The 27907-nt window shown below is 48.7% G+C and overlaps 11 protein-coding genes across 11 annotated transcripts; 7 read left to right on the top strand and 4 right to left on the bottom strand.

Moving 5' to 3' along the window:
- The first annotated feature begins 492 nt into the window (after positions 1-492).
- Positions 493-1846, top strand: EV420DRAFT_1761828 (uncharacterized protein). The gene is made up of 5 exons (XM_060480678.1): positions 493-737; positions 789-1024; positions 1075-1556; positions 1618-1737; positions 1793-1846. Exons 1-5 carry the CDS (start codon positions 536-538, stop codon positions 1815-1817), a joined length of 1065 nt encoding a protein of 354 aa, XP_060334266.1. The 5' UTR covers positions 493-535; the 3' UTR covers positions 1818-1846.
- Positions 1847-2736: 890 nt separating this feature from the next.
- Positions 2737-5041, top strand: EV420DRAFT_1201540 (PLP-dependent transferase). The gene is made up of 10 exons (XM_060466335.1): positions 2737-3074; positions 3129-3344; positions 3398-3539; positions 3590-3678; positions 3732-3831; positions 3879-3964; positions 4020-4666; positions 4716-4744; positions 4793-4883; positions 4932-5041. Exons 1-10 carry the CDS (start codon positions 3005-3007, stop codon positions 4998-5000), a joined length of 1539 nt encoding a protein of 512 aa, XP_060334265.1. The 5' UTR covers positions 2737-3004; the 3' UTR covers positions 5001-5041.
- Positions 5042-5884: 843 nt separating this feature from the next.
- Positions 5885-8103, top strand: EV420DRAFT_1619149 (uncharacterized protein; the record flags this gene model as incomplete). The annotated part of the gene is made up of 8 exons (XM_060475443.1): positions 5885-6086; positions 6123-6277; positions 6330-6430; positions 6582-7076; positions 7132-7279; positions 7339-7510; positions 7570-7765; positions 7821-8103. The coding sequence occupies 8 exons, from the start codon at positions 5885-5887 to the stop codon at positions 8101-8103; spliced, it is 1752 nt and encodes a 583-aa protein (XP_060334264.1).
- A 43-nt stretch (positions 8104-8146) lies between these two features.
- On the bottom strand, positions 8147-8980 carry EV420DRAFT_1526089 (uncharacterized protein). The gene is made up of 3 exons (XM_060472401.1): positions 8881-8980; positions 8621-8822; positions 8147-8528 (listed from the first exon to the last, which is right to left on the bottom strand). Exons 1-3 carry the CDS (start codon positions 8954-8956, stop codon positions 8252-8254), a joined length of 555 nt encoding a protein of 184 aa, XP_060334263.1. The 5' UTR covers positions 8957-8980; the 3' UTR covers positions 8147-8251.
- Positions 8981-9295: 315 nt separating this feature from the next.
- EV420DRAFT_1639864 (uncharacterized protein) lies at positions 9296-10237 on the top strand (the record flags this gene model as incomplete). Its single annotated transcript, XM_060477025.1, has 2 exons — positions 9296-10085; positions 10137-10237. The coding sequence occupies 2 exons, from the start codon at positions 9296-9298 to the stop codon at positions 10235-10237; spliced, it is 891 nt and encodes a 296-aa protein (XP_060334262.1).
- Positions 10238-11008: 771 nt separating this feature from the next.
- EV420DRAFT_1201184 (putative E2-like enzyme) lies at positions 11009-12489 on the bottom strand. The gene is made up of 6 exons (XM_060466333.1): positions 12373-12489; positions 12287-12322; positions 12192-12237; positions 12079-12133; positions 11608-12027; positions 11009-11554 (listed from the first exon to the last, which is right to left on the bottom strand). Exons 1-6 carry the CDS (start codon positions 12385-12387, stop codon positions 11053-11055), a joined length of 1074 nt encoding a protein of 357 aa, XP_060334261.1. The 5' UTR covers positions 12388-12489; the 3' UTR covers positions 11009-11052.
- A 35-nt stretch (positions 12490-12524) lies between these two features.
- Positions 12525-13417, bottom strand: EV420DRAFT_1526077 (uncharacterized protein). The gene is made up of 6 exons (XM_060472400.1): positions 13259-13417; positions 13166-13206; positions 13079-13110; positions 12920-13018; positions 12728-12866; positions 12525-12682 (listed from the first exon to the last, which is right to left on the bottom strand). The coding sequence occupies exons 1-5, from the start codon at positions 13403-13405 to the stop codon at positions 12769-12771; spliced, it is 417 nt and encodes a 138-aa protein (XP_060334260.1). The 5' UTR covers positions 13406-13417; the 3' UTR covers positions 12525-12682; positions 12728-12768.
- A 121-nt stretch (positions 13418-13538) lies between these two features.
- Positions 13539-13804, top strand: EV420DRAFT_1619146 (ribosomal protein L39e; the record flags this gene model as incomplete). The annotated part of the gene is made up of 3 exons (XM_060475442.1): positions 13539-13541; positions 13595-13699; positions 13757-13804. The coding sequence occupies 3 exons, from the start codon at positions 13539-13541 to the stop codon at positions 13802-13804; spliced, it is 156 nt and encodes a 51-aa protein (XP_060334259.1).
- A 2453-nt stretch (positions 13805-16257) lies between these two features.
- Positions 16258-18041, top strand: EV420DRAFT_1201340 (uncharacterized protein). The gene is made up of 3 exons (XM_060466334.1): positions 16258-16836; positions 16885-16960; positions 17020-18041. Exons 1-3 carry the CDS (start codon positions 16538-16540, stop codon positions 17956-17958), a joined length of 1314 nt encoding a protein of 437 aa, XP_060334258.1. The 5' UTR covers positions 16258-16537; the 3' UTR covers positions 17959-18041.
- A 2652-nt stretch (positions 18042-20693) lies between these two features.
- EV420DRAFT_1201138 (uncharacterized protein) lies at positions 20694-21791 on the bottom strand. The gene is made up of 2 exons (XM_060466332.1): positions 21336-21791; positions 20694-21286 (listed from the first exon to the last, which is right to left on the bottom strand). Exons 1-2 carry the CDS (start codon positions 21703-21705, stop codon positions 20811-20813), a joined length of 846 nt encoding a protein of 281 aa, XP_060334257.1. The 5' UTR covers positions 21706-21791; the 3' UTR covers positions 20694-20810.
- Positions 21792-25266: 3475 nt separating this feature from the next.
- Positions 25267-27774, top strand: EV420DRAFT_1526065 (uncharacterized protein). The gene is made up of 4 exons (XM_060472399.1): positions 25267-25806; positions 25861-25968; positions 26026-26706; positions 26757-27774. Exons 1-4 carry the CDS (start codon positions 25554-25556, stop codon positions 27497-27499), a joined length of 1785 nt encoding a protein of 594 aa, XP_060334256.1. The 5' UTR covers positions 25267-25553; the 3' UTR covers positions 27500-27774.
- Positions 27775-27907: the final 133 nt, after the last annotated feature.

The raw sequence follows: 27907 nt of genomic DNA, 5'->3' as shown, positions 1-27907 counted from the left end.
GCATATATTTATTACGAGGGACTCTGAAAACAAACTCTCGTGCAGCATTGGGGAACACTGTATAACCACTTATAAATATCTTATATAGCACATATAATATTTTAGAAGAAAATCTGCATTAATAAACACAGAGACAGAGAAGACGACGACAAAATGACGAAGCTTGAAAGAGACTATTTACACATGTTAGGATCAAAAGCGACAGCTTAAATGGCAGACGAAAAATCAAAGAGGAAGCAGGAGTAAAGAACGAGTACCTCATTCTTCGGACTCGTAACGTCCGCAAGAAATTCCCATAAACCTCGATAAAAATGAGTGCCTTTCCGAACCGGTGATTAATGCCCCGCACATCGCCCTTCGTCTCTGTAAGGTAAGGACATTATAGCCAGAAAACCTCCGTACACAATTCAGATACGTCGAACGTGATATCAAATAAATGAATATTTCACTTCAGCGCTAAATTCTGATGATTTCAAATCAAATACCCAAAGGTTCCCACGTTTTTCTTCTTTTCGACGCGACACATATTTCCTTCATGCTGCGTGCTCGATTTCTTGCTGCGACAGCAGGACTAAAGGACCGCCCTTGTAGAGCTTCCTGTCCCTATCGACTACAGAAACAAATACTCTGTCGATACTTGAATGGTCCTGCACCTCAATTACTAGACCAAAATGACGACGACCCGCTACGGCCATGGGCTACAGAGACTTACATCAAGCCGATAAGGCCCATCACAGGTATGCGTGCCGATGTCTATAGGAAGTCCCAGGTCTTATATGGTTCTCTAGCTCATTCCTTAGGAACCTTACCTCCGGAGCCTGCTGAGGAAAGGGTCAAAATGGTACCGACGCAGAAAGAGCTGGAAGAGTTTATGCCGAACCTAGTGCGCTTTGGATGGACCATTCGCTCCCTGTCGAGGCATACCGAATTTGGCTGGGCTCTGCACATGGCGTACAAGTTTTCGGACTATGCAACGATGATCTCTTTTGTTGGTCTGGTGGGTGGTGTCGCGAAGGATGAACATGTGTGTGTACGGTGCTATGTGTTTTTCTTGATGTACTGATCCCTGTCCAGCATCAGCCTAAAACATTAAGTTGCACAGACAATATGCTTGAAATAGAGCTGTGTTCTACGCAAGTAACTCGTCACCCTTCCGACGAACTCACTGGCCGGTGCTTTACGGTTAAAGATATGCGGTTCGCATACCGTGTTCAACGACATTATCTCTCCAGAATTGGCGTCACAACTGCAGATCTTGATGAACGGTACACACAAGTGCGACAGCATACAGCATACATCAAGTCTGGTCTTCTGAGGAAAGCCATTCATTATCATTGGCATGGAGGACAGGGGAACCTTCGTTTTTCCGCGACTTGCTCGGCGTGTTATAACCCTGATCATAAGATCGACAGTTGTCCTCAAAGACATAAAATACCACCCAGACACCCGTGTTCAGAGTGCGGAGAACCTCATTGGAGAGTCGATTGTCCGCATCTGCGCAAGGAGCCCACGCAAGGTTTTTCCGTTCATTATATTGACAGGAAAATGGCCCGAAAGTAAATCCTTTGACTATTTTTGTGGTGTTAGCTTGTATACTCAACGGCCTCGTCTTTGCAGCGAAAACACAGTTCCAGGACCTCCCAAGCCCATCACACGGAAGATTCACGACGTAAATACTACTTTAAGCGAAGCGTACAGAAGGCTTGCTGAGAATGGAGATGCTTCCGATGTAAAGAGGTACATATATCAGTTTCAGGTTATTAAGACCCTTCGCTAACTTTGAGCATGACAGATATATTGAACATCCAGAACAATGATAATTTCCCATTTTTTCACAATATCAAGGACCTCTGTTACTCTCAATATTGCCTGCTGGCAAACAATGCCCTTGAGTTATCGATTGAACACGAGTGCCGTAGGCCTAGATTCAGCATTGACCATCTCACAGTCCGCCTATATGTTTTTCTCAAAGCCCGCAGACTCAAGCCCTCTTTTTTTTGCATTCGGCTGTAAGACAAGCGCAGTTGACTCAACATACTTCAAAGCTTGTCATAGCAAAAAGCAAAAGCAAAAGCGTTTGATCATTGATGTTCACTGATCATCGCATGTCGGCGCTGGATATGAGGTACGCGTCTTCAAAGACTGTTCTTAGTCGACTAAAGAAGTTCATGTCTGTCCCTAGGAGAGGCTGTAAAATTGATTCTGTATGGCGCCCAGAGCAATGAGCGTGCTTCATGAAACTGACGATACAGTGATATGTCCATGTCGCTGGTCATGGGCACTATAACAAGTCTCTGGCATTGACATCTATCTGGAGAATTCCGGTCTCGCCATGTATCTTCTGATTAGTTCATCGTCCTGTTCAAATAGGCGCCGAAAGTCGGGGACCTCCTTGCTCCTTGTCGAAACACGTCCAAGTGGAGACCCGCTCGGTCCTTCAGTTGCCTGGACTCTGGGGCTCCACCTTTTGCTTCGGAACAGTGGAGCCTTTCAATACAAAGTCGCTCACGGATCAGAATTTCGCAAAACTATCGACTGATCTTTAGCTCTGGGAGTTTTTTTTTTTTCTTTCAACTAGCTCACTCAGCAATCAGGGCCCACTGCTGTTAAGATAGGACAATAACACTCTGGGCCTTGGGCGTCTATGCTGGCATGTTTCTGATAGAATCTTTTGTGGAGCCAGCGGTACGTGTTTTTCTCTTTGCAAACGAGGGCTGCGTCATTGACGACACTACAGGCACCCACAGGAATGTCATCTGATCGGCATTCACATAAGTACTGGGCTTGGAAGTCACCGCCGCGGCGTCGCAACACTGACTCCAGATGGAAGCGTAACAATTATCCAAAGCGAGCACGCGGCTCGGACCCCGGATTTCCGAATGACACAATTTCATAACTATCTTTTTCCGATCTTGATTTTTCTTCTGACTCACCTCTCCTTCGACCATAAAGTCTCTCTAGCAAAGCAGAACCCCGTTGTTTCACTGACCCTTTGGTATACACAATGGAGGCTATTGATCTGCGGCACCATTTGAACACTCTGTCCCTCTCCCGAAGTCCCAGTCCCCTGAAGGGTGCGTTCGTCATGGCCATTCACGCGTTCTTCGCTATCTAACGTGACAATATAGACATCATGAAGTATATGGCTGTTGATGGAATGGTTAGCTTAGCGGGAGGTCTTCCTCACCCTTCTCTATTCCCTTTCGTCGATTTAGAGGCCAACGTGTATTCCTCCAACGTCGATTTGCACTCCAATGCTTCGCGGGAACTGATACATCTGTCCATCCACAAAGACGATAAGAATGACGGTCAAGTGGTGAATCTAGCGACTAGCCTGCAGTATTGTACGTATATTATGATCCCTGGGCGCGAATTCCGAATTGAAAGATTCCATTAGCCCCCTGTACTGGACTTCCGTGGCTGCTCAATTTCACGCACGAGTTTACGCGTACCGTGTTTCGTCCTGCTTACAAAAACTTTGAGGTGTTATTGAATGAAGGTAGTACGGATGCTTGGAGTAAAGTGGTCAACCTACTCTGGTAATGCTTCTGTCCTGTACTTTGGCGCTCCTTCTAATGGTCTGATTTAGTGAGATGGGGGACTTCATACTCGTAGAGAAGCAGACTTATCCCACTGCGCAGGCGCTGTGGATACCGATGGGATGCAGCGGCGTTCCAAGTACGAATATCTTCGTCTTTTCCTTCATGCACTAATGGCATCGATGTTTGTAGTTGAGATGGATGCCGAAGGCATGCGCTCAGATGCATTAGAGGACGCACTTCGCAGCTGGGACTCGGATCATCCAGGCGTCAAACGCCCTCATGTTCTTTAGTAAGTGCTTGTCGGACAAATCTTGGCATATTTGAGAATCTTTGTAGTACTGTTCCTACGGGGCAAAATCCTACCGGCTGTACCATGTCTGCCCGTCGCAAACAAGAAATTTATGCTATCTGTGTGAAATATGGTACGCCGGCTGAGTTTTCACCTTTATTTTCTGTTTGTATTCAAAAGCGAAACAGACATCATAATTGTGGAAGACGACCCTTATTATTTTCTCCAGTTCGATGAATACATTTTCGGAAACGGAAAACAAAATGGCCACGCGGTTGCTCCTTCTTACGATGAATCGTTGTTCCTTAGCTCGCTGGAACGCACGTTCCTCAGCTTTGACACGGAAGGACGTGTGATTCGCCTCGACACTTTTAGTAAAACACTTGCACCTGGAAACCGCGTCGGGTGGTTCACATGTAATCCTGTTTTCACAGAACGCTTACTTCGCGCGACAGAGGTGGTCACTCAGACACCCTCGGGATGGAGCCAGGCAATTCTATCAGAACTGCTGCGGTCTTGGGGCATCAGCGGGTACTTGAAGTGGCTATCGGGGTTAAAGCGTGAGTACGCAGTGCGTAGGAATTGGATATGCGATGCTCTGGGCGAGGCATTCGATATCAAGGCGGGGACGAGTGACGAAGGTCTAATGGTCTACGGCAAGGGTACGAGTGTTAGGTTGTTCAGTTTCGTCCCTCCGCGTGCCGGAATGTTCTTGTGGTGTAAGTTGTATCTGAAAGAGAACAAGGACTTCTTGGCCGTTAAGGCTGAAGCCGGCGACGAGGATCCCGAGGCAGCTTTTGAAAGGAAAATATGGAAGGAGCTGGCTGACGAAAAGGTTGGTGAACGTCACTCTGTAAATGTATATCGCTTATAGCTTTGAACAGGTTTTGCTCACGCCAGGATCGTATTATACGTGAGAATTAGCATTTCATCTAACATGCCGATGCTCAATTCATTCCAGCCCGTGGCAAGGAAAGGGAAAGACATCGATCGCAACCTCCGGTAGAGAACAGGGCGTTATCTTCTTCCGGATAGCGTTTTCGATGACCACGGTAAGTACGGTAATTTTAAATTTCATCATTTTCTCACCTACCACCTAGAAAGATGATATGGCGCTAGGAATCCAAAGAATGGCTCAAGTTCTACGTCGTTCTTGGGGCCTGGCATAGACACCTCCATAAAATTATTCAACTAATCTACTGCTATCAGCTAATACGCTTGACAGGTCCTTAGCTGAAAATATGGATTATTCAACTAATCCATTGGAAAAGACTCAACCAAACGTACCAAAGTACCGTATAAATGTAACACCGTAGGTTGTAAGACCTATTGACTAGAGCATGAAACCCTTGAATCTCCTTCGCGTTAACTCCGCCTTTCGACGCGAACCTCGCTGACGGTGGCCGGTACTCAAAAATCTCCTTGATGATTATATTGCAATGTCGGCTTGCAGCCAGTGCGGCGGAGTACGCTGACATCCGCAGCACCAAAGGAATCTTGCCTCTCCCTTTTACTGACATTTGTTGTTGGGAACGAAGTGGCTGCAAATCAACACCTTGTATACATTCATTGTCACCTTATTCGCAGACCGGTGATCGCCTTAAGGGCAAAATGCAGGCTGGCGGTTCCTGCCCATGGCGCGGATCACAGACCAAGGTTAATGCTTTCAGGTGAGACACCGCGACTGACGATATTGGTGACCTAGTAAAGCCCTCTCCAGTATACAGCACACACGTTGTCAATATCATGTGTTTGAAAATCTAAAATGCAGTGTTCATGCACATCGCGTCGAACCATGAATAGCTTTTATTACAAGTCACCGTGTCTCTTGCCTACGCCGCTCTCCCGAACCTTCGCCTGGAATACACTGCTCCTTTGATCGGCTTCTATGGTGCCAAAATCAATTACCCTTACCAAAGCAGCTCCATCAACGTTAACACGGAATCCACTCGATGATTGTTTCACTCATGGATTTGATATCGGCAGGCTATATATAATGGTATGCCGAGCTCCATGTTGGCAAGCCTACATTATTCCATTCGTTAAATCTTCCATGACTCTCCTTCCTGGGCCAGCGGTAGCCCACAGACGATCCTTACGACTTTCCTTGCTTTCACGTCTTTGCGGAACCGTGAGCGTCTTCATTTTAGTGTTTTCTTTTGCCGGTATCTTCTATTATAATGCGTTCTGCTACGTGAAGAACGGCGGAGAAACGCCGAAAACTGCAAGGCTGCAACTTCTGGGTGACCATCACCGTACCGGATGTTCCACCCACAACGAACCACAACTAGAGTCCAAGAGTCAAACTGTTTCTGAACTTACTCCCATTTCTCCCTCTCTGTTGCCTGATACCGAGCATTTGAGCTTGGAAGCATTGAGGGAACTTGTTTCGTCGACGGAAGGCTTCTTAGCGAGGGACTATAGCCTGAACCTCGGATGGAATAATGTAAGTAGTAGGATCCTTGCGCTTAATATTTTTCTTTGCTTATCAAGGTCAGATACGTTATATCATAGAGGCAGCGTTGCTTCAAGCTAAACTTCTCCGCCGAACCCTTATTTTGCCTTCATTCATCTACGCGCGAGGCTGCGAGTATGACGTGTAAGTTTGAGAGTTTCCATCCTGAACTTTCCTTTGCTGATGGCCTGATGCCGCAGCAAAGTTTGTGGCGATTACTTTCCCATGGTTAATAGAGGGTGTGCATCATTTCCTGCATGTCTGATAATCAACGCTCACAGCACGCCTCTTCAAGGGATGCGTTAGGAAGCAACGAGTGGCGCGAGCTCCCCATCGAGGAGCAAATGGGTTGGGTGTTCCCTATAAATCTCATGATCAATATCACTCACCTCCGCGAGAATCACCCGGTCATCACCGTGTCCGACTACCTTCGCCTACATGGCATCGACCCTGCGACTGAAGCCTCCAATGGAGAGTGGCAAAGAGATCGATACCATGCCAGCGATGTCAAGAACGTTTTTACGGGAAAGACACCTGAATTATATGTTATCCAGAATGAGTGGTATGATCAGGAAATAATGAGGGTCGACAAAATACCAGAGGAAATCAAGGCCCGAAAGCGAGAGGATGAGGCTGGTGGGGCACATGCGACCTTGGAGGATGATTTGCCTCAGAATGTCGCCTTGGACTGGGATCGAACTCAAGAAATGGTGAATATTTGGGACGATCACGAGTTGGAGAGGGTCATGATCGAACACGGATGGGAAGTCCTCCATACATTCAAGCCTGTGTGAGCGTCTCGTTTCGCTTGACGTATGCTAAGGCAATGTTGACGGTATGTCAAGAAAGGGACTGGAGTTGAGCAAAGCTGTTACAGAACCAATGAAGCAATTCGCGCGCCGTTCCGCTATCCGTGGATTCCAGGATGATTTTTCTGGGCGGAAGGAAGAAGTACTACTACTTTCTGGCCCATTGCACCATCACCGGAAACCAGTAAGTTCCTCACAAATATGCTGAAGCTATGAGTTTTCGTATCTGATCACAATCTTCAGGGCGGCATGCGCTTCACAACTCGCCTTGCATTGAACGAGTACCTCCATCTTGTCCTCCATGATATACGACAGATCGATGCTGTGATCTCGCTTGCTGACCTGATGGTTCAACGCATGTACGATCTAGTAGGAGGGCGACTATGGATGGCAGCGCATATGCGTCGTGGTGACTGTAAGACCTCTTTGTCCTTTGTAACCTCTATTATACAATTAACATTCCCATTCCTGTAGTTGTCAGGTACAACTTCGTTATGGAGAATACTCCAGAAAGACATATCGACCGAGTGAAGCAACATCTGGTGAACGGAAGACGACTGATAGAGTCGCTACATGAACGGCAGGAAGTTTTGCAGACCTATGATATGCCAGATACGCCTGGTCCGAACTATGAGATGTACAGTCGGGGACCACCACTTTCGGATGACTGGTTGGTTCATTCGATTTTGACTTGTATATACTACGACTCAGCAAAATTCACATAGGTTCTATGTCGCGACAGATGAGCGCAACGCTACCATTCTCCAAGAGTTTCGAAACCAGGGAGCCGTTTTCATGGACGACCTCCTTACCATTTCAGATAGACGGATGATCAATCCAGAGATATCATGGGCATTGATGATTACAGACTTTCGTGGATTGATAGAACAAATCGTCTTGTCCCGCGCGGCGTATTTCTATGGCCACATGATGAGCTCGGTAGTTGGTGGTGTTATGAATCTACGCGGTAAACGTGGCGTCGATCCACGCACAACAGATGTGGATTAGAATTCGAACATTTTTATATTGCTATTGACACGGACAATGCATTATTATTATCATCTGATTTCCTTGGGTTCTACAATAAGAGAGTACAGGAAATACCCCTCCATAGGTAGAGACGTCCCAAGCGGCGACTTGAGTACTGAGCCTTTGCTTAGTCCGTAGCGTAAGGAATACCCGCACGCTCCAAGATACCCCTCAAAAGTGATCCATCAGTCAATACTTCCGGAGCTTCGGGAACATCGCGCGGTTTCCGAGGCTTTGGCTGATAGTTCTCCGCATAGTGTTTTTGAACGAGCATCGCGAAACGCACATCACGAAGCGTAATTCCAGGATACTTATACGGTACACCCTCACTCTCAGCTTTCCCCGGGAGAAAAATCGGCGGTGAAAGCGCGCTGTGCGTCTGAACGGAGATGCTAAGACGTTTGCTAGCAAAACCGATCCGCTCAGGATGATGCTGGTCAGAAGATTGGGGTTAGAACAGTAACACATCATCCCAATTTTCTCACATTCTCTTCACCGGCAATTGTAGATGTCATTCATGAATCGCATAGCGGTCTTGTATCCGGCAATGGGAAACTCCGAAGAGAGTTCACAGGATTTGAGCTTGGTAGACCATCTTAGGCACCAACCTACGCGCATCAGAGGAGGGATGTATTGCCTAAGTTCATTTTCAGAGAGCCAGTGCATTGGCGCTGTTGTTGGTAGGAACGGGGGAAGATCTAAAATCCTTTCGTATGAGAACAGAGATTCAAGAATGAAGTGCAGAAGTCATCCCACCTACATTTCCTTGTGATGTATGTAAGGAGCGACGAAAGCCAAGAACGAGCTCCCGCGAGGAGGGTGCGCGAAGCATTTTGTTCAGGGAAGGAGCAGAGAGTATCTTTCTATATTGCGACGGAGATATTTCGCTCCAATTGGGCAATGAACGTGGCGAGTCTCGTTGCAGAGGCAGGCTTCAGGCGGCGCAGAAGAATAAGTTCTGCCGAAAGTTATCGCTTTCTCGGCACTGCTACGGCTTATTCCTCCGCTAGCTTGAAGTCACCAAAATGGAAAAGGCGAGATGAACCGATGTCAAACGGCACCAAACAACCAAACAGCCTTATAAGGAATTTGCAATACGAAGCTTGAACGTCGACTGGCTAGGGAGTACGACGACTAATAAAATCAACTACCTTCCTTCCTTTCTTTTTTTATGCTCGACCAGCTCCCCCCTGAGCTCGTTCACGCCGTTATCTCAGAATTCTGGTACTCCGAACACCCCTCGGAGGATAGAATTGTATTCATGAAAACATGTCCCCTCATCAACCGCCTCTGGAAGGATGTCTTCGCGTACATCGCTTCCCGGGACATTTTCGTTCCAACAAATGGATATCTGTTCTATCTCAGTTCTATTATACGCAACAACGACTCTCTGATCTACCGAAGTCATCTCCCCAATTCCACTCGTACGATTACCTGTCATGTCGACCTAGTTGAAACAAATCAGGAAGCCGCACAGGAGCCATACACAATCTTATCCAATCTCCCCAATTTCATCGGATTTCGCAAGTGCTTTCCAAATATCACTCAAATCTTCCTCGAAATCACGTATCGCGTCCGAGACAGATGGTGGACCCTTTTAATATTATCTCAAGAACAAATCGTTCGGACTCGAATATCCTTAGCACTTGACCAAGCAACCACGCAGCTCAGTGTCTTACCCGTGGACTGGGAAATCGCTGCTTACAACCCGGCACCTGATTATATCTATGGCAGAATTGCTGACAGTAACTGGGAAATGTTTCTGGAGGCTATCACTCGTCCTATGGCACCCAGAACGTTGTCCAAATGCGTCAGAGCGACCCCGTTCAAGGATTTGATATTGCGTTCGACGTATCTGAATTGCGTCCGGCGGTTTTCTGGTCATGGTGTCCTTACGGAGACGAAGGGCGATGTGGGAGGCATCAATCGCCGGTTCGGAACGACAGTGCGAAGACCATTCGGTGAGAATTGCTCTTCCTTCCATTGAGCGAAAAGGACTCATTTTTATGGAGGTTTATGGACGTTCCTTGAGGAAATGTATGAGTTTATCACATGGGTAGATGATACTGTGCCCGAACGCTTGGCAAATTGGCATGTCATCGCGCCACCATGAACATACTGGATCAAAAAAGTTGTAGGATTTTATCTAGTCTGACTCCGTCGAAACCCATCCTGTATGTATCTCCTTTTGACTATTTTATCTCTTTTAAATGGCATTATAGGTCACCTCCTTCAGGATTCGTCCCGTTCGGGTCTCAAGAACGCATCGAATTAGGTCAATAGCAGTCATGTCAAACTGCTGCGTGGCAAGGGAGGCGCGGTGTAAGCGCTGGCCTTCTGTTTGAGGGATTTTCCAGCAGGAGAACAGTCACTTTAGATGATATCGTGCGTTACCTAGGTGTCGGCTCTACCTCAAATCGTCCTACCCCGCTGTCATGTGCACGTTCTTTTGCTTCGATTTCTAAATCACTTCATCAAAGCAGCCGCTTGACATCTGTGCTACTGCACATAAACATGGCTAGTCGCGTTGACCATCTGTCATGTGTCGCCTGGAGTCTCTCAGAATACAGAAGGACGACTGATGCTCGTTTACCTTGTGAATCGGTCAGTCAACACGTCGGGCTACTAGCCTGACTGGGTTGGACTGCGGGCGAGTTCCATCGATGATACATAGTTCTCTTAATGTACTCATACTCTACATATTTGTTAATAAATCTGTTTTTCTTCATGAAATTTAGTGTACACGACGTTATATTTACAGTGGCCAGCCTGCAGGACTTGTTTGTTATCGCTTTGTCAGTCTTAATCGAATACCAAGTTCAGTACGAATTATACAAGTAAATATATGATACATTGACATAAACTTCTGACACTGAATAACGAGCATACTCCCAAATCATCGGGTATCAATCTATATGTACAAACCACTCAGAACGACGTGGTAGAATCTACCTCAATCGTCGGGACAATCGAAGCGATGAACTTCAAAAATACCACCAGATAGAAGTCTACCCGCATCCCTTCTACCTCTTCTTCGTCACCACTGAGTACCTTGTCATCTTTACCACCACTCGACTTCCTACCGAACCACTTCTTCTTTTCCTTTGGCGCCAGCTTCTGTTGGGCCAGCTGCTCCGCGACGACGCTGCTATTCATACGCTCGATGACCTTCTTCATCACGCTAGCATGCTTGCATGGGTGCACCGACGCAGCCTGCAACGTCGCGGAATGTGGGAAAGCTTCGATGGTCACTGTCTTGAGAGCGTGATCAGCAGAAACATCTTGGAATATCTGAGGTGGTGTCAGGGGCGTTCTGTTCTCATCGTAGCCAAGCAGCCAGATTCGGGGTGTTTGGTAATACTTGTCGTAGGTGATCATCACATCGTAAGTCCGGACCTGCAGAAGGTTGCCGTTGGCTACTTCGACTTCGCTTTTCATGCTGTCAGAGAAAACTTGGCAGAAGTCGGGTTCGATAACACACACCTAGCATTGGTAACGCATGCCTTTGTTACAGCGGGGGCGGCAGCGGTAGCCTCGTCGCCCTCCTCCAGCCCTTCCTCCTCCATATCTGGGATATCATCCAGATCAGGTATCTCGCCCGGTGCTGACGAGTCCAGCGACATCCCCGCGACGGGGCCTTCTAGATCTGGGATATCGTCGATCTCCCCTGGGTTGGCAGCAGAGTCCGTGTTGGGCTTCCTCCCCGCGTGAGTCTCTACCCATTCGTCCTTCTCATCAGCCGAGGCGAAAGAGTCGCCAAAGGATAGTAGTCGTTCCGCATCTTCATCGGCGTCGGTGTATGCTAGTGAAGTCGCTCGTCGGAGGCAGGGCACGCCTCGTGTTACGAGGTATTGCTTTTCGGCTGGGAGATATTCGCGAGTCTTGGAGGCGTCGCCTTTCTCCCTGAAGACACTGATTCAGTTGTGCTCGCCTAGTCGCTTGGATCGCACTGACCATGTCCAAACTGGAAACTTGTACGCCAGGAAGTCTCCTGCCGCCACAAACTCCTCTGTATGACTCCGATAAGCCTTTGTGTCGACGAAAGGGATAGGGATATCAGGGCTGACCAGGCGTGATACGACCGTGCTCCTTGAATTTACTCTCTTTCAATACCTGGATAGCCCTATCAGGTCTGGGCCAAGCAAGACATTAGGCCACTCACTGGACTGAGATATTCTCGGACAGCGAATAATTGTTGCTAAATGCCCGATGAGACGGGAATATCATGTGGAAAAGGAACAGAAATACCTGTATGGCATGCATTGTTGAGATCTAAGTGATAGAAATGAGAGAAAAGGCGCTATTGGTTACTTTGTCTCTCAGGAAATCGATTTAGTCCACGTGCGTCACGTGCAGGCATGACGCAATGTCCAAATTGGGTTAGCCCCTGGACACGCTTAACCACAAAAGCGCCGCTCCAAAAATATGAGCTTGAAGCACATATAGTCATAACCTATCGTGGAGGTAGGAGTGCTCGCAATCCATTACAATATCCCATCTTCCCAGCCCTTCAGTTTTGAAATCATGCACTGCATGAATACAAACCAATAAATTTACGCTGTGGAAAGGTTATACCGCGATATTCAGAAACCGATAACCGTACTGATTCGTATCTATAGCTACTATGAAAGAACACCCTCAATGCTAGAGCTCATCACGACCTTTGGAATCCAAGCCAACCAACTCGACGTCGAACACCAACGCAGAGTTGGCTGGGATAATGTTTCCGAATCCTCGAGAGCCTAAGAAGAACATAAACCTGGGACTTTGCCGTGACAAAGCACAGGAAACTTACCGTATGCCTTGTGCGAGGGAATGATGAGTGTCCTCTTTTCGTTGAGGCACATACCCTGGAGACCTTCGTCCCATCCTGAGATGACTTGGCCTACACCAACTGGGAAAGAAGACCGCTGCATCAGATACGTGGCGTTCCTTCAACGAGACAAGGTCTCACGGGTAAGAGGAAGCGGTTCACCGCGGTCATGACTACACGCTCGAGTTTGTAAGAACCATTATCCTTCAAGTCGATCAGAGCACGAACCTCGAATCGAATTTGTTCCCATTCGCGTGCAAAGTTCCAGTCTACAGAACACTTCAGTCCTCCACTCAACTTGTAGGAATCAGTATCACGCACATAGTGGACTCTAATAGAATCCCCCTTCGCAGCCTTCACAATACATTCCTCAGGAGTATACGTCGTACGAATCTCCAACTCCTTCGGTGGCTCAACAGCCAGCACAAACGAGAAGAACAAGAAACAAGTTAACCAACCAAGCTGCATGGTTGTCGTGGTCAAATTGGATTTCCAGCACACAATGACGTAAAGGGATCCGTGGGATAATGATTACATCAGCTATACAGGCTATCCCAGGATTTTCCCACGACAACAAACATTGACCCCACGACATCCAACGATGGTGAGTGCCTTGTGAATGTGCTCGAACGCTAGTAATCCTTGTTTCTGGTGTAGCCTTCCCAAAAGACGTTCCGCACAAAAAGAATCCTGGCAAAGGCCGGACGTCAGAACCGCCCAATCCCTCAGTGGTTCCGGCTGAAAACTGATACTAAAATCCAGGTGGGTTTGCATTTCTGTTTTGTCTGTTATTGCGGTGCTGATTTTTTTTTGCGATAGTACAATGCTAAGCGGCGTCACTGGAGGAGGACCAAGCTCAATATCTAGATGCAGTCTCCTTTGAATGTTATTGAGCTCGCGCTTTGCTTTCGTCGTCCAAAATGTGTGAATGAGCGTATATCTTACGGAAAGGGAGATAAGAAGCTGATATCCAAGTCGGTGCATATGCACACTTCAACTCTGGTTTCAAGTACTCGACGTATCACCACTGTACCACCTCTGATGCGGTACAGAGAAATATCTGCCATACAAACATATGGATGGTTGTTGTCCGCCACCGGCTTCCATATTCCATCCATCCATCTGACGCGCCCGTGATTATTGCAACCCCATCTCTTCCTTCCGAAGTTGTTCTGAGAGACTTCATGGCGAGCGACGTGATAATCATCCGCGAAACAATACCCTTGGTGATCACCATGTCCCAAACAGGTAATCACCTTCCGAATCTGCGTGCTCGAGGCTCTTGACTACGCAATCAGTTGCCATGTAGCAACGGAACGATAGCCGTGCCCACTCACCCAGTACACCTGGGCTAGACCACCAGAACGGGGACAGCCGTAAATTCATCGCTGACGAAGCCTGACGTGCATCGTACGCCGCTTCGTATGTACAGGGAGCCAGGTACCAACTGAGATCAGAGCGCGCCTTCCTTATACACCACCATATGGTTGCCTCGTCCTCGGGGAATTCGTTACGAGACTGAAACTCGACAGACGGTCTCATGAATCACCAAAGATCTTCTAGGTTATATGATGCTGATGAACGACCATCGGGATATTATTGGAACCCTAATACCCGTCGAATAGACTGTACACCGGTGAGAAAATGATTATATGAAGGACCCACGATGGGAAAGCACATCTGCCAAACTTACTTACGATAGACTGGGCGCTTAGTGTTGGACCGGGCGCGCTGTCATAGTGACAATGGGTGACTCGGCAAAAGTACGAGATGTTACTGACTCAAAAAGTAGTAACAACTCGTCACTGCACCCTTGACTGATGACGCGGCGTGATGACTTGCCCTTTCATTCTCTTTCCGTCGAGCCGAACCTCCACAGACAGAGGATCAGAATCCGAAAGATGGTCCCTGGAGTGATTAAATGTACCTGATGATGCTACTTTTTTCGGGAGGCGAGTAGTGGGAATGGCGGAACGCTCCTCCTCCATCTGGAAGAAAATCGGAGCGGCCCTGGGATTCTTATCACCGAGGGACAGATCCTGTTTGAAGAACATCCGTAGGCAGGCATCAGGCGTAGTGTTGAACCCTCGACGCCGGGTTGAGTTCAGGGATTTACAAAGTCAATGTTACCTCGAGGCGTGATATACATCAAGGCGGCCTGCGGGTGGCGAACGTGAGGCCTAAACATTACACAAAGAAAACAGTATTGTTGAGGAGACAATGCTTTACTCGGGGGAAAACATTGTGAATAACGTGTTACTAATAACAACAACAGTGCAGCTGGACCATGGAACAGTGGACGAATGTACAAGCAACAGGTACATTTTTGACAAATTCAATCGACTGCGACCCTAGTCCTTCATTTTGTCATCCTCGTCATCGTCCAAATCTTTTTCGGTCAACCCGGCTTTGGAAAGGGCCTCAGCGGAGGTGTAGTCGACTCGAGCACCACGAGTGCGACGGGACGTAGGGAGAATGGCAGCAGGGTCGATCTCCTCCATGTCATCATCCTAGAGACGCGTCAGTTACGGGTAAACACAGGGGACGTGACGCGACGCGTACTTCCTCCTCTTCCTCTTCTTCTTCCTCGGCATCGTCATCGTCATCATCGTCATCCTCCTCCTCTTCCTCGTCCTCGTTCATCGCGTCATCTTTGGCTGGCGCCTTGCCCTTGCCTTTGTCCACTGCGGGAGAGACAGGCGCGTCAGTCCCTGCGGTGGCCTCGGTGGTGCCACTGTAATGGTCCAGAACGCGTTAAAGTCTGACAGAATCAATGATAGCTACACTCACGTTACAGTAGTAGGGTCGGTTGCGCTGCTTGACATTTTGTCCAACGTACGTGGTGGTAAAAGTGTAAAAAGTGTGTTGGTGTTTGTTTGGCCTTGGCGGGCTAAAATGGGGTAATTTGGGGTAAAAACTCCCACGGTCAATAAGGATATCCATTCTTGTCACGGTGAGTATGTAACATGCGTCCCGGGCAGACAAAGGATCGTCCGGACAAGCGCTTGAATGACGGAAGAATGCTGTCGTGCAGCGCATGCTCTTTGGCAGCAAGAGCGCTGATATTAATTGTTCTATAGACTCGGTACAGCACTGATAGACGATCGCTGTATCGGGTGCATTATTAGTGCGTGCCAGTGTTTACCTTTTTTTCCTGCTGTGGTTCTTCCTGTGGGAGCTAGCCCGCGATCCCCCCCAACATCTTACTCACTTTTCTCAAGGTAAACCGTTCGGTTGATTGGATGAAATAAATAGAACGGAGGGATTGTGGCCGGCCGAGCACCGAGAGATATCTGCATCACCCAGGAAGTGATGCCGTGATGCCATTACCTCAGCATGCCCATCAGAGAGCTCATGGTATAGAAGGCACCATGGTCCACTTGCTCCTTTTGTCTTCCCATATCCACGGACTCTTCACGGCACCGTTACGCCAACCTTCCTCTTCCTCCCTTCACAGCACCTACAACGTCCACCAGAGCCGCGCTGTATCGGTTGTCCTCTTCCTTACAGCCAGCACTCTATTGTGCTACTCTCGAGTTCCGACCTCAACCTAGCTAGCCATCTTTCTCTTCTCCCACAACACTGACGGCTCCCAGTACTATGCGCTCGCACCAGAAGAATTGTCTGCTCACTCTCAAACTTTCTTCGCCTTCGTTTCTCGACTCTGTTATACAGGATGATCACGAGAGCTTGCCGCTATATGCTATCAAGACACAGGGAACAACGACAGTTATCTATCGCGAGGATCCCTGGGCAGGGCCCGTTGAGACGAGTAGTATCAGATGGCCTCTTATGAAGGCCAAGGGAAGGGGACGCAACTGGGACGGTGTGCAAGTCCAGGTCAAGGGTGGTGACTGGGAGTACGGGGAACACGTTCTGAGGCAGAGCTCCATACTACGGTACGTCGCCTACTTGCTCGGCTCTGACCAAGACTTATTTTGTCTTAGCTCATCCCCGCGCAAGTTCAATATTCCAGGATACCCACGGACACTCAAATGGAAGGCCGTCGGAGGCTGTTATTGGGTATGTCCCCTTGGCCACAGTTTATATTTATCAACCTTTGACGTCCACAATTTTTATAGTGTATAAGCCCATCCGTAGAAGGGCCGATAGCGACATTGGATCCCGCAGTGGGTTCGGTTCCGCCACGGCTCAAAATATTTGAGACCCTTCATGACAAATATGACGCCCGCCCGACCATTATGCATCACGGTGTTTCCCTGCTGCTTCTGGACTACTTGGTCCTGACGGCGTTGCTTCTCGTAACTGACGCCCAGGAATGGGAGAAACATGCGCGCGGTGAAGGGTCCAGCAACACCCGTTGTCCCACTCTCCTTTCAATCTCCACCACTGGGCTGCATTGGCGAAAAATAATGAGCCGTGACCAGCTTTTTTCTAGGCGCTCGGCTAGTATTATTTCTTCCGTGGACCATCTGCCATTATCTCCAGCATCATCGGCCTCTGTGGGGCAAATGGCAAAAATAGTCTATGGCGATCCTATTTACCCTACATTAAGTCCACTCACACCTGATTCAAGTGTGTCTGAATCAGACGAGGAGGCAGAGGATGAGGACGAGGACGAAGACGAGGAGGACGACCTAATGACGAGCGCAATCGAAGTTCCTTCAGCCTCACGCGGGCATAGTCCTTCGGCTGAATCCGTGTGCTATCCACTACGAAATGCGTCAGCCCCATCTCACACATACCTGGATCCTTCGTTTTACCATGACCCCGATGCACCTCCCGTTCCGCCCTTGCCCGCTGAGTTTTCAAGCAGCCTCACCCGTCGCGTATCTACCAACAATCTCCGCAGACTCCCAGCCCCGCCACAGCAGTCAGCACGTCGACCGCAATCCACACCACCAGGCGAACTGCGTCGCTTCCGCATCCTACATCCTTCCTCCCAGGCTCAAATCGCCTTCGGCGATTACCCATACCCCCTGGGCGACACGATTCCCAGTCCCAGGGGCAGTCCCTGCGATCCTTACCTCCTACTCCGATATCGACGCATCCGCAAATAAAGGACTCGCATGATGAAGCTTGGGGGGTGGTTGCTGATGAGCTCGCAGGCCTCCGGGTCGAGGGATCTCGATGGCGGAGCTACCACCTCCCGCGTATAGCGCTATCGATTTTGCAGCTGCGGAACCTAGTCAAAGGCCGTTACCGACGGCAGCCCATTATTTAGCATGGATAGACGGGTTCTATCTCGCTTCATGTCTCTCTTTCAGCTTGTGCATATTCGAATACTAATGACCATACATATATGTGATTGTATATCTTCGTGTAATTTTTTTGTCCAAGTACCTCGTTGCTTATCACCGAATCAAAATTATTCTCAGAACAGGAACCATATGTATGTATGTGAGCGAGATCGATTGTCGTGGTCTTTCCTTCCTTCCTTCCTTCCTTTCCTTCCCTTTCTGATGATTATGTTTGTTGCACGCTTTGTGGCATACAGAACTTTCCTTTCGAATTGCGAAATCGAGCTTCCCCGTTCGTCCATGGATAGCGGATCAGCCAAAACATAGTTAATAACACCCGTGATGATCACAGAGAAGGCTGATTAGAATGCATGGAAACTTACCCACCCCACGATTCACCTGTTTAAAGAAGACGGCCACATAGCATACCAAAAACTTGAAGCAATCTTCAACTTTTTCCAGCCAGAAAAAAAGAGGTTCCGCGGGAGAATCGAGGTGACTGCCCCTCGATCGAGTACGGGAAAAGGCACTGATATGACATGCGAACTTTTTGGCCTGGTTCTTTCTTCTTGAATATGTCCCGATCATAGGTTCTTGCCACAGAAGATGGAGCAAGTGATCCGGCCGCATGATCCTAAACACTGCACGTCCTCACTGCACTGCGCCCCATCAAAATGTGGAAAATAGTATTTGTAGGGCGGTGAGGGTCGTTACAACTGGCGGGTTTCGCAGTGGCCAGAGGACTCGGTACAAGCACTTAAGTGCTACTACTTTGCTGTGTGTTTTTCTTGATTCCATCCTGTTTTGATTTCTTCTTGAAAGAAGAGATCCCAGTTCGAATGGACCTGAAAGCTGAGACGCGACCTGGTATCAACATGGACGGTGCCCGTCCTTCCAATCTGTTTCAACTTGAAGGACAAGAACGTCGACCGGTCTACTGCGGCTTCGAGTGAGAAGGCCAAAATCTTTGAGGCGATGATGACAATGATACATGCTGAGGCTCTGTTCAATTGTTCCGTTGTTTATGCTCCAACTGATAGCGCTTGGGTGCGGAGATATGCAAAACGCTGACGAGTATTCTTACAGCTCAAAACGCGTTATGAAGTAAGTAGTTATGACCTCAAGAGCAACCGGACTTCCGACTTCGTACTTACTTACTCGCGATAGGAAAACTTGGACCTGATTACGAAGCACCCGTTCTGACTCCATAGGATACTTATTTAGCTGGCGCTAACCAAACGATCAAGGAGTACCAGCCGCTCTTTTGCACCGAGACCAAGCCATCTGGGGCTCAAGTAACATGTTCAACGAGAATACAGTACGTCGTTCGCCGATACCACCGGGATAATTTGTTACTGGTGTCGCAGAAAGAGAGAGCGCGACTTGACAACGACTGTCATACTTATGAGATGTGGTTCATCGATAACATATAGCGGCTAGGCTGAGAATGGCTTGGAATTCTCAGCTTGGCAAACAGGGAGGGTCACCGGAGACTCCCTACCTGTACGGGTAGTACCCTGAGTCCTTCTAAGGAATCCAATTCAGTAAGCGGAACGTCAAGTTTCAACAATTCATCATCCCAGCAAGAGGGAAGGTCTCAGGCACGCAAAGTACCATCGATAAAGATAGTCTAGTTGCAAGTAAGTAGAAGTTTCTTTTTGCAATCCGCGACCTTCTTCATCGAACAGAGAAAAATTTGGCCCTGGCTCACGTAGGTGAAGTCGGGAACTTCAGTGGATGCCGTATGTTCACGAGGCATAGAAGAGACCGTTCCAACCGGATGATTTTCGTATTGAATGCCGTAGGTTTTTTCAGTTTGGTGATACAGAAGGTTGCAAAGAAGTTCTGAATACTTTCTACCAAGAGAGCGAAGATAAGGCTGCTATAGATTTTTAAGTAACGCCATACATGGGCCCTTCAGTATCCGGCGACGTTGATTACGACCAATTCACCGATACGGCCAGCAAGCGTCAGTACAGTATTGAGCAGAGGAAAACAGCCCTTTTGCGGGCCCGAAGTTTACACTGTTTCGATAACTTACGCCAATAAGTACTTAGCACAAACACCAATCCATTGACGCCATACTAAAGACGATATGAAAACCTACACTAAGGAGCCTCACCCGCTTCCTATTCCTGAACCAGCAAACCCAAGCGCTCACCATAGATCCTAGCAAGCAGAATTCATCAACCCAGAGGGGAGAATAACAGCTCGCATGGGACCAACGGGAGCGGCATCGAGATGACCGGGGGAACAAGAAAAGCAAACGAGGGAAAAGTAGTAGCTAAAAGTCGTCCAAAGGATGATGTATGGTAAGTGAGAGTGCGGGATATGAGATCCGGGAGATGGTGTAAAGTAATCAAGAAGAGAAGACCATAATATAAGATGAAATGAAGACGAAAAGAAATCCGAATGATATACAGAGAAACAGAGTTCATGCCCAGCAAGAGAAAAGAAATCGGCCGATTATACGTTTTAGAACACTCCGACAGTCGCAGAATTAAACGACTCCCAGCCCGGATACTCGACCGGTTGTTCACTAGGCAACAACTCTAGTAGTCTCTGGACATCGAGGTCCTCATAACCCCAGTTGACGTTCAGATCCACCTCCGCCTCCACTCCACTCAACAACAGACTTCCCTTGGCCATCTCATCGAACCTCGAGAGCGACGCTACTTCCGGCGAGGGAGCTGGCAGTGGCGCCTCTGCCTCAAGAGGTAGAAGTGCCGTCTCCGGGGAACCAGCGAGGATTTCGCGGAAGAGGTTTTCCATAGTAGCATCGTCGACGGGAGGCTGCTCTTCGTGTGTCTGAGATGGGGGGAAGGGAGAGTTGAACGTGAAGATATCAAGTCCACCCGCTGCAGGGACACCATGGTACCAGAGCTAACTGGTCCGCTGGTGGTCGCCACCCGTGCTAGGTGGCGAGTGGGCTCGATGTCAGACACGTCAGATGAGGGAGAGGAAGCGGAGAACATGGGGCTGTCAAAATCCAAAGAGGAATGTGAGGAGGGAGCGGGGGAGAGTGGTGTTATTTGGGTTAATGTAGGCTCCGTCTGCGGAGGCGGATTCGTTTGAGTAGGTGTCGGAGCTGGCTGTTGTGGTGCAGGAGCCGGCTCTGATGAGGGTAGTGGGAGACCCGTCGGCACACCTGGAAAAACGTTTAGCAATGTTAACGACGACCATGAGCAAAAACTTACCATTAGCGGCGAGCGCTTTTACGACGGCATCCCATCCCTTCTCCAGCGTCTTAATACGCTCTCTCAGTTCCTCGTTCTCTCGTTCCCGTGCTTTGTCAGCTGCTCGTTGTTCATCGGCTAACGAGTGGCCGGGTGCCATGCCCACACGGAGCTGGCGGTTCTCCTCCTCGAGTTCAGCGACCCGGCGCTCGAGGTAAGAAAACTGGGCCTTTCGGCGATCGCGAGAGTTCTGGGCAGCAATACGATTACGATGCGCCCTAGCCTCTTTGCGCTCTTCTGAGGAAATCTCGGAGCGTGGGCGCTTTCTTGAAGGGCCCGCTTCCGGAGCAGGGGATGATTGTGATGAGAGGGCAGAAGGATTAACGGACATATTGAGTATTGTGTACGTGGAAGGGAACGAGATGGCGGTTGGTATTTGAGGAGTGACAGACACTCGGGGTGGGATACTGCAAACGATCGCAGGACGGCTACGTGGAGGTCGTAAAGAAACCCTGAGCTGACGTGGCACCAGTGTCTTCTACCTCGCCTTGTCCAAATATGTGTCAACAACCCCTATCCCCTTTCATCGCTTTATTCACACTCCTGTCATATTGACGGCCAATTCGGAGCTCCTTGAAGCTTGTAAGTATACGATAACCTTTTGTTTTTCCATCCCCAGTCGATATCAGAAACGTTATGACTGTGGGTAGATTTTCAGCTCCTCGAGAATGCCTTCGTATTTGAATTGAATCGTGCAATTTCAATTGAGATTTCACGTTCAGGATAGGGTCCAACGCCACCGTCATGAGGGATCTTAATTTGTTCTCTGCTTCGTATGTATACCTACCTCTAAAATAATTCAGCTTTCAAAGTACAAGGCCTATTTTTCAACAATCAACGCGCTACGATATTCCCTGCACGTCTATTTTGTCGTCCCTTTCTTGAAGAACTACTTGGCGCAACAACCTTCTGATTTTCCATCCTGGACAAACACTTTCTTCATCAGCAAAATAGTCGACTGATATTTGCTTTCTGATAGACATTTTCTTCTCCATTTCAAGCTGTCAGGTCTCAGGAATGTGGGTACCGTACTGTGAAACAACAACAGTCTCACTGAAAACCTGTGCTTGCCATATGGTTGTACTCCATCCGATGACTCGTCTGTGTTCAGAGTTGTATCGATGACTAGTACTCACGGCAGGGTTGCGTGCTTTCGAGACTTACTCAGCTATCCAACGACCAAAAAAAGAACTGGCTTGAGAACTCGATGCTCCTGCCTGGTGACCCAACCTCCATGTATATCTTCGAGCGTCGGATTCATAATCATCAGCTGCGAAAGACCAAGCATAACCTTCGCAGACCAGTCAGCTGTGATTGACACGTTCTCATTCTTATTAACTGAAGCCTTTCCTCATCTTTTGCAATCCATCCCTTCTCCCGGGGGCCCTACAATCCCAGTGTCTTGCGGTCGCGGTCGTGGTCTCGCTCTCATTACCTTCGCACCTTGGAGAACGGTAATGAACGACTCCAAGTTCGAGGCGATCTTCCACCAGCAATCCAAGTCACTCGCTCTCAGTATCACTGGACTAGCGTCCTTCTTCGACGATCTACGCCGGTGACTTCTACACCTTCACGTCCCTTGAGATCCGTTGCGACGCGAAGACTCCGCCTCTTGTTTATCCGCCTGGATGAGGTCTTCGGCGCAACATGTGTTTAAGTCAGAGAGCCTCGTGTCCTTCCAAAAGTTCATTTATACAGGCTTCGTTACTCCCCAGGACCATGCTAAAGCTCCACTCGTCCCAGTCATCGGATTAAGTATGAACCGCCCATTATATCGTCCCGGTGGAGAGGATTCGCTCACGACTTCTAACCCCCTCACATGGGATCTGTGCGACGTGGGGCCTCAGCATCTTGGTGGATTGGCGCGCCTATGCTCCAATTGACTACCACCGCAGGTAGGTAGGAGTTCTTCGTGGATGCGGAACAACGACATCCCGGATCAGTCTCATGACTCGATTCTCGATTCCAGGGTGGTAAGTAGTATGGTCGCTTCTGAGACCTTGCACGAATATCTAAACATTGGAGAATGGTATATGTAAAGTTGTTTGAAAATAATGGATAAATACCGATCTACGATTGAGCTACCTCTCGTTATGAACTTCCAATGACCGAACGGAAGCATGAGCCATTCATTCCACGACAAGATGAGGCTTTACTGCAAATCGTCAAACCATCAAAAGTGTCGAATTTCATTGAACAAAAATCTCCCCGATATCTTCACTATCTTATCACCGTCGATAATCACCCAGTTCTCTCAGCAACACCGTCGGCAAGCACCGCCAGCTTCTTCTTCGTCCATGGACTTGCTTCGCAAAGAAGGGCCGAGGGCTCGATACCCGATAGGGTTCTCTTCTATCTTCCACTCAAAAACGCGGCGTATATCCAAGTTACAGTCCCAGTTAATCTATAATCCCGCGGGAACAAGCCATAGACCCACTATCTATAAATTATTGCCCACACTTTACACCCGGCGAATAAAAACAGATGGATAAGTAGTCTTGGAGGAGCACCAGAAGGAGGAACACGCAAGGGACGGAACGTAGATCGCCGAGCCTGGTCCCTTTCTCCAAGGCTACGACTAGCGTGCTATCGAGGGCGAATGGGGAAAGAAGCGTATCATTCGCGTGCGATCGATCTAGAGTCAAATCAGGACCCCTGGTTTTCGAGAGAGAAAAACTCAAAATTCAGGGCCTGTAATGCCTCATTTTCGACGATAATACAGGGCCAGAGGTTCGTGCTAAGATCAGGCGGAAATTTTGTGTATTTTGGCGCTCTAGTTCAAGGGAGTCTCGATTTGGCATGTTCGGCGAACGAGGTGGGCTACTAGAGTACTGAAGGTGAACAGTTTTAAGGATTCCAGTTCATGGTGTAAGAGCGCGCAGATAACCTTGTTTACTGCGGTAAGAAAGAAAGAATCACCAAAGCTCTGGAACAAATGGAAACGATGAAATTGTGTTAGAGAAGTTCATACGAGCAAATTTTGGGGCTCCGCAGCAGTTCATACGTTTAAGGACAATTTTGACCAGAATTTCCGTCTGTACTTACTTCTGTCGGAGCTTCAGGAGACCAGGCCTTTCGTTCAAATACTCGAGAAAAAGAGCATCTAAAACCTCCCTTGGCAAGCGTCCAAAAGAAGGAAAATCTAGGGTAGAGGCTTTCCGAGAAACGCGATTTGATGATAAGGACCTAAGTTCTTAGACCAGAAGGGAGCCCGCAAAAGTTCGGTGACCTAGAATGTTTTTAGTACCTTTCGAGAGGAAAGTGGGTAAACTCGGGTATAGCCGTCGAGACAAGATCCACATTTTCACCGACTTCCAATCCAGGCCCCAGCAGCAGAGATACCGGGGGTCCTACCTATGGGTCCAGGAGAAGCAGATCATGAAGGATGATAGATATTCACCGGGGCGACGATCACCGAGAGTCCTCGAGTCAAATGAGAACGATACGGTGACTTGATTTCTTGGCGGAGAAATTGACCGCTGCAAAGCAAAAGGCTCAACTTGTCGACCCAGGTATAATCATCCCCGCGGATGAAGCAGGCATAGAAGCAAATTCGTTGACAGCAGCCGTTCCTTTGTAACCTACCGAGGAAAATGGACTTTGATACTTTAGACTGGGCCAAGAGAAAGGAAGGGCGATTTGAGAGACTGTGAAAACGCTATGGCGATAGAGAGTTTGCTGCTGGCTGGCCTCCGCAGCAAGCATGACCTCTTCATCTTGGGCTAGCCGGCGCACATACAACCGACCAGGCGACGACCGGTGACAGAGAGAGGCTTCGCGCAAAGGATGAAACAGTCCAGGTGCCAGGACCTGGAAGAGAATTCGAACTTGTCGAAGAAGTCCAAAACGTTGTGCATGTTTAGCTAGAGCCTCGGCTTCTTCCGAGGGCTTTCGTTAGCTCTCATCACTGAATCTGATTGAAGCGACGCGATTATGTGACTATGCTGAAGGCTAACTGAACTTGACGCGACGAGTAATGTACCCTGTCGAAAAAGGACAGTAGGAGGAGGACTAGGAGGCGGAGTAGTGGATGGGACGGAATCGAAGATCTGACGAAGGATCGGCGAACCCGGGCGAAGTGGCGGTCATTATGGGGAACCAATGAGAACCCAATAAAGGCTTGAGGCTTACTGGATGACTGCCTTGCTCTTCGCCCGCTACTTGCTCTGATCCACCACCATGCCTCGTTTTCTTCATCTCTATGCGATACCGCCTTCTCTATTATTCCTCGTCCCGCTTCTCTCCGTCGCCTTTATTATTGCCTTTCGTCTTCGCACTGCTTCTCTTCCTCTGTGCTCGTTTATCCCTGTCTTCACCATCGCCTTGCTCTCGCTTTTCGTCGGTGGATTTGGTCTTGCAGCACTAACAGAGCAGTCGGGCAACGCGATGGAGAGCACTGAGACCGTATTTCTGACGCTGCTGAGGCTGGAACGTGCGTCTTTTATGTCTTCGTGCCATGTTACGCGTCTTTGACACGACCATTTAGTCGCGATATGCCTCATTTACCTAATATCCGCATCGGTGAAGCCAGAGACGATCCCGCGACGTCAGCTTTGTATGTACAATGCTATTCTAGCCCTTGTAATTCTATGTGGTAGGCGCTATCTTTGTTTATTTTATCGCAGAAATCGCTGACTTCATTTTCTTCCAGCGACACTGGTTTCGTTTATTTCGCCTTTCATACAACCGAAGATCCCGCTTCTGCTCTCGCCGTTTCTCTATCTTCTTTTCGCAACGCTTTCTCTTCCGCTTCTCACTTATATCTGTCTCGCTGCTCTTTCGCATCCTGTCGTTCTGAGGCCACCTGCGCCGCAGCCTCTTCGAATTCCAGCAGTACCACCATCGGCATATTTCTCCACACCTGACACTCCGCCGCCGTCGCCTTCAAGCTTCAAGCGATTTTCTCTCGATTTGGCTCGCGATCCAGGTGTACTCCAAATTCCCGAACCTATACGTTCGCATCCGAGTATTCCACGTCAAAAGCACACCAATGACACCATTCTCCCCATCCACATCCACGTCCTGGAGCGACTTACTCGTGACCGAACAACCACGACCCGAGCACCGCGCAGTACTGACGCACAGGGTTATCAACGCGCCGTATCCCTACTCCTCCTGGTTGCTCAGGTATCAGCATTGTTAACGTTTGCATTTGATATATGCGTCATAGTGCTCGTACAAAATCCTTCGGACGATCAGGGACGCGCCGGAACCGTTTCAGCGATCCTGAACGAGATAAACCTTGGTGTATGGAACGTCTCCGTTGTATTTCGGTCCCTAAAATGCATCTTCACCGTGTTGTGGGTGGGGTGCATAATGGTTGCTTGGCTAGGTGAGTTTCACGTAATAGACCGATAAGGCGCCATTAACAATGCTATAAAGCTCACCTCAGATCCCCCGTTAAATGCCCTATCGCGCCCATGTCGTGGCCCCCTGCAGCTCCCCGGGAACAGCATCCTCGCCCACCGAGCACGTCGTCATCGTTCTGCTCTCCCGGCTTAAAGCGCAGCACAACGATTTCACGGATTGCATCCCGCGTACGTTCGCCTCGGTTAGAGCGTAGTATCGCTCATGGGGACCCTTCACCTTCACCGTTACCCCAGCGAGCCTATTCCAATATCTTAGATGGAATCAGGAGCAGCTTCCACTCGCATCGCTCGAGCATACCCATCCGACCCCAATCCAATTTCACGTCCCAGCCGTGCTCAGATCCGCAAAGGCGACGACGGAAATTCCCCTCGCTCCATATCACCATCCCTACAATTCCGCGAAGACCCCGTTCGCCGGGTTACTTGTATCCTCCGCAGGCGCAGTCTCCGCCGCGTTCGCCACCGTTGGACATGTGTAATCTTAACGACCCTTTTGCTCCGCCTTCGCCGGGGGCAGTATACTCATACGATACTCAGCGGCAGTCCGCCGTGAATGTCAGCGAAGAGGGTGTTGCGGAGACGCGACTGAGTGCATGGGGATCTCTAACGTTACCTCCGAAGAGATCCCCGCCACGATTGCGTTCGCGACGAGACGGCGGTGGCGGTACGAGTGGAGGTGGTGGTGGTGCTATTGTTGAAGAGGCGATGTTGGCTGAAAAGCTACTCGAAAGATTAGATTCGGAATGTTCGAGTTGAATCAGTTGATCTGATCTGATCTCTTTATTTTCCGTTCCCTTTTTTCTCTCTCATGTTATTGGGCTGTTGTTACACTGGTTCACGCTTACAGTATCAGTTATTCAGGATGTCTTAAAAGCTTTGTTTTTTTTTATTCGATATTTTTTTTTCTCCGTTTTTGAATGGTGGTTGTATTTGTATTGTACAGTACCTACTTTACGGCGACGCTAGGTGGCCGCGATAGGTACTGTTGTAGTTGTAGTAGACGTAAGCTTTATCGCATACATGTACAAGTCCTGGAACTTATCTTTACTTGTTTAACTGCGGGACGCTGGCGGCAGCGGATCAAGAGTCCAGGGATAGCCGTATTGGCAACTAAAATAAACTTTGCATCTTGAGGACCGGCGGTTAACCTCAGGCTTCCATACT

The sequence above is a fragment of the Desarmillaria tabescens genome (assembly GCF_030435595.1).
Source record: "Desarmillaria tabescens strain CCBAS 213 chromosome Unknown EV420scaffold_9, whole genome shotgun sequence".
Lineage (NCBI taxonomy): Eukaryota > Fungi > Basidiomycota > Agaricomycetes > Agaricales > Physalacriaceae > Desarmillaria > Desarmillaria tabescens.
The sequence above is the reverse complement of the archived record's forward strand: the minus strand, read 5'-3'. Positions and strand labels throughout refer to the sequence as shown.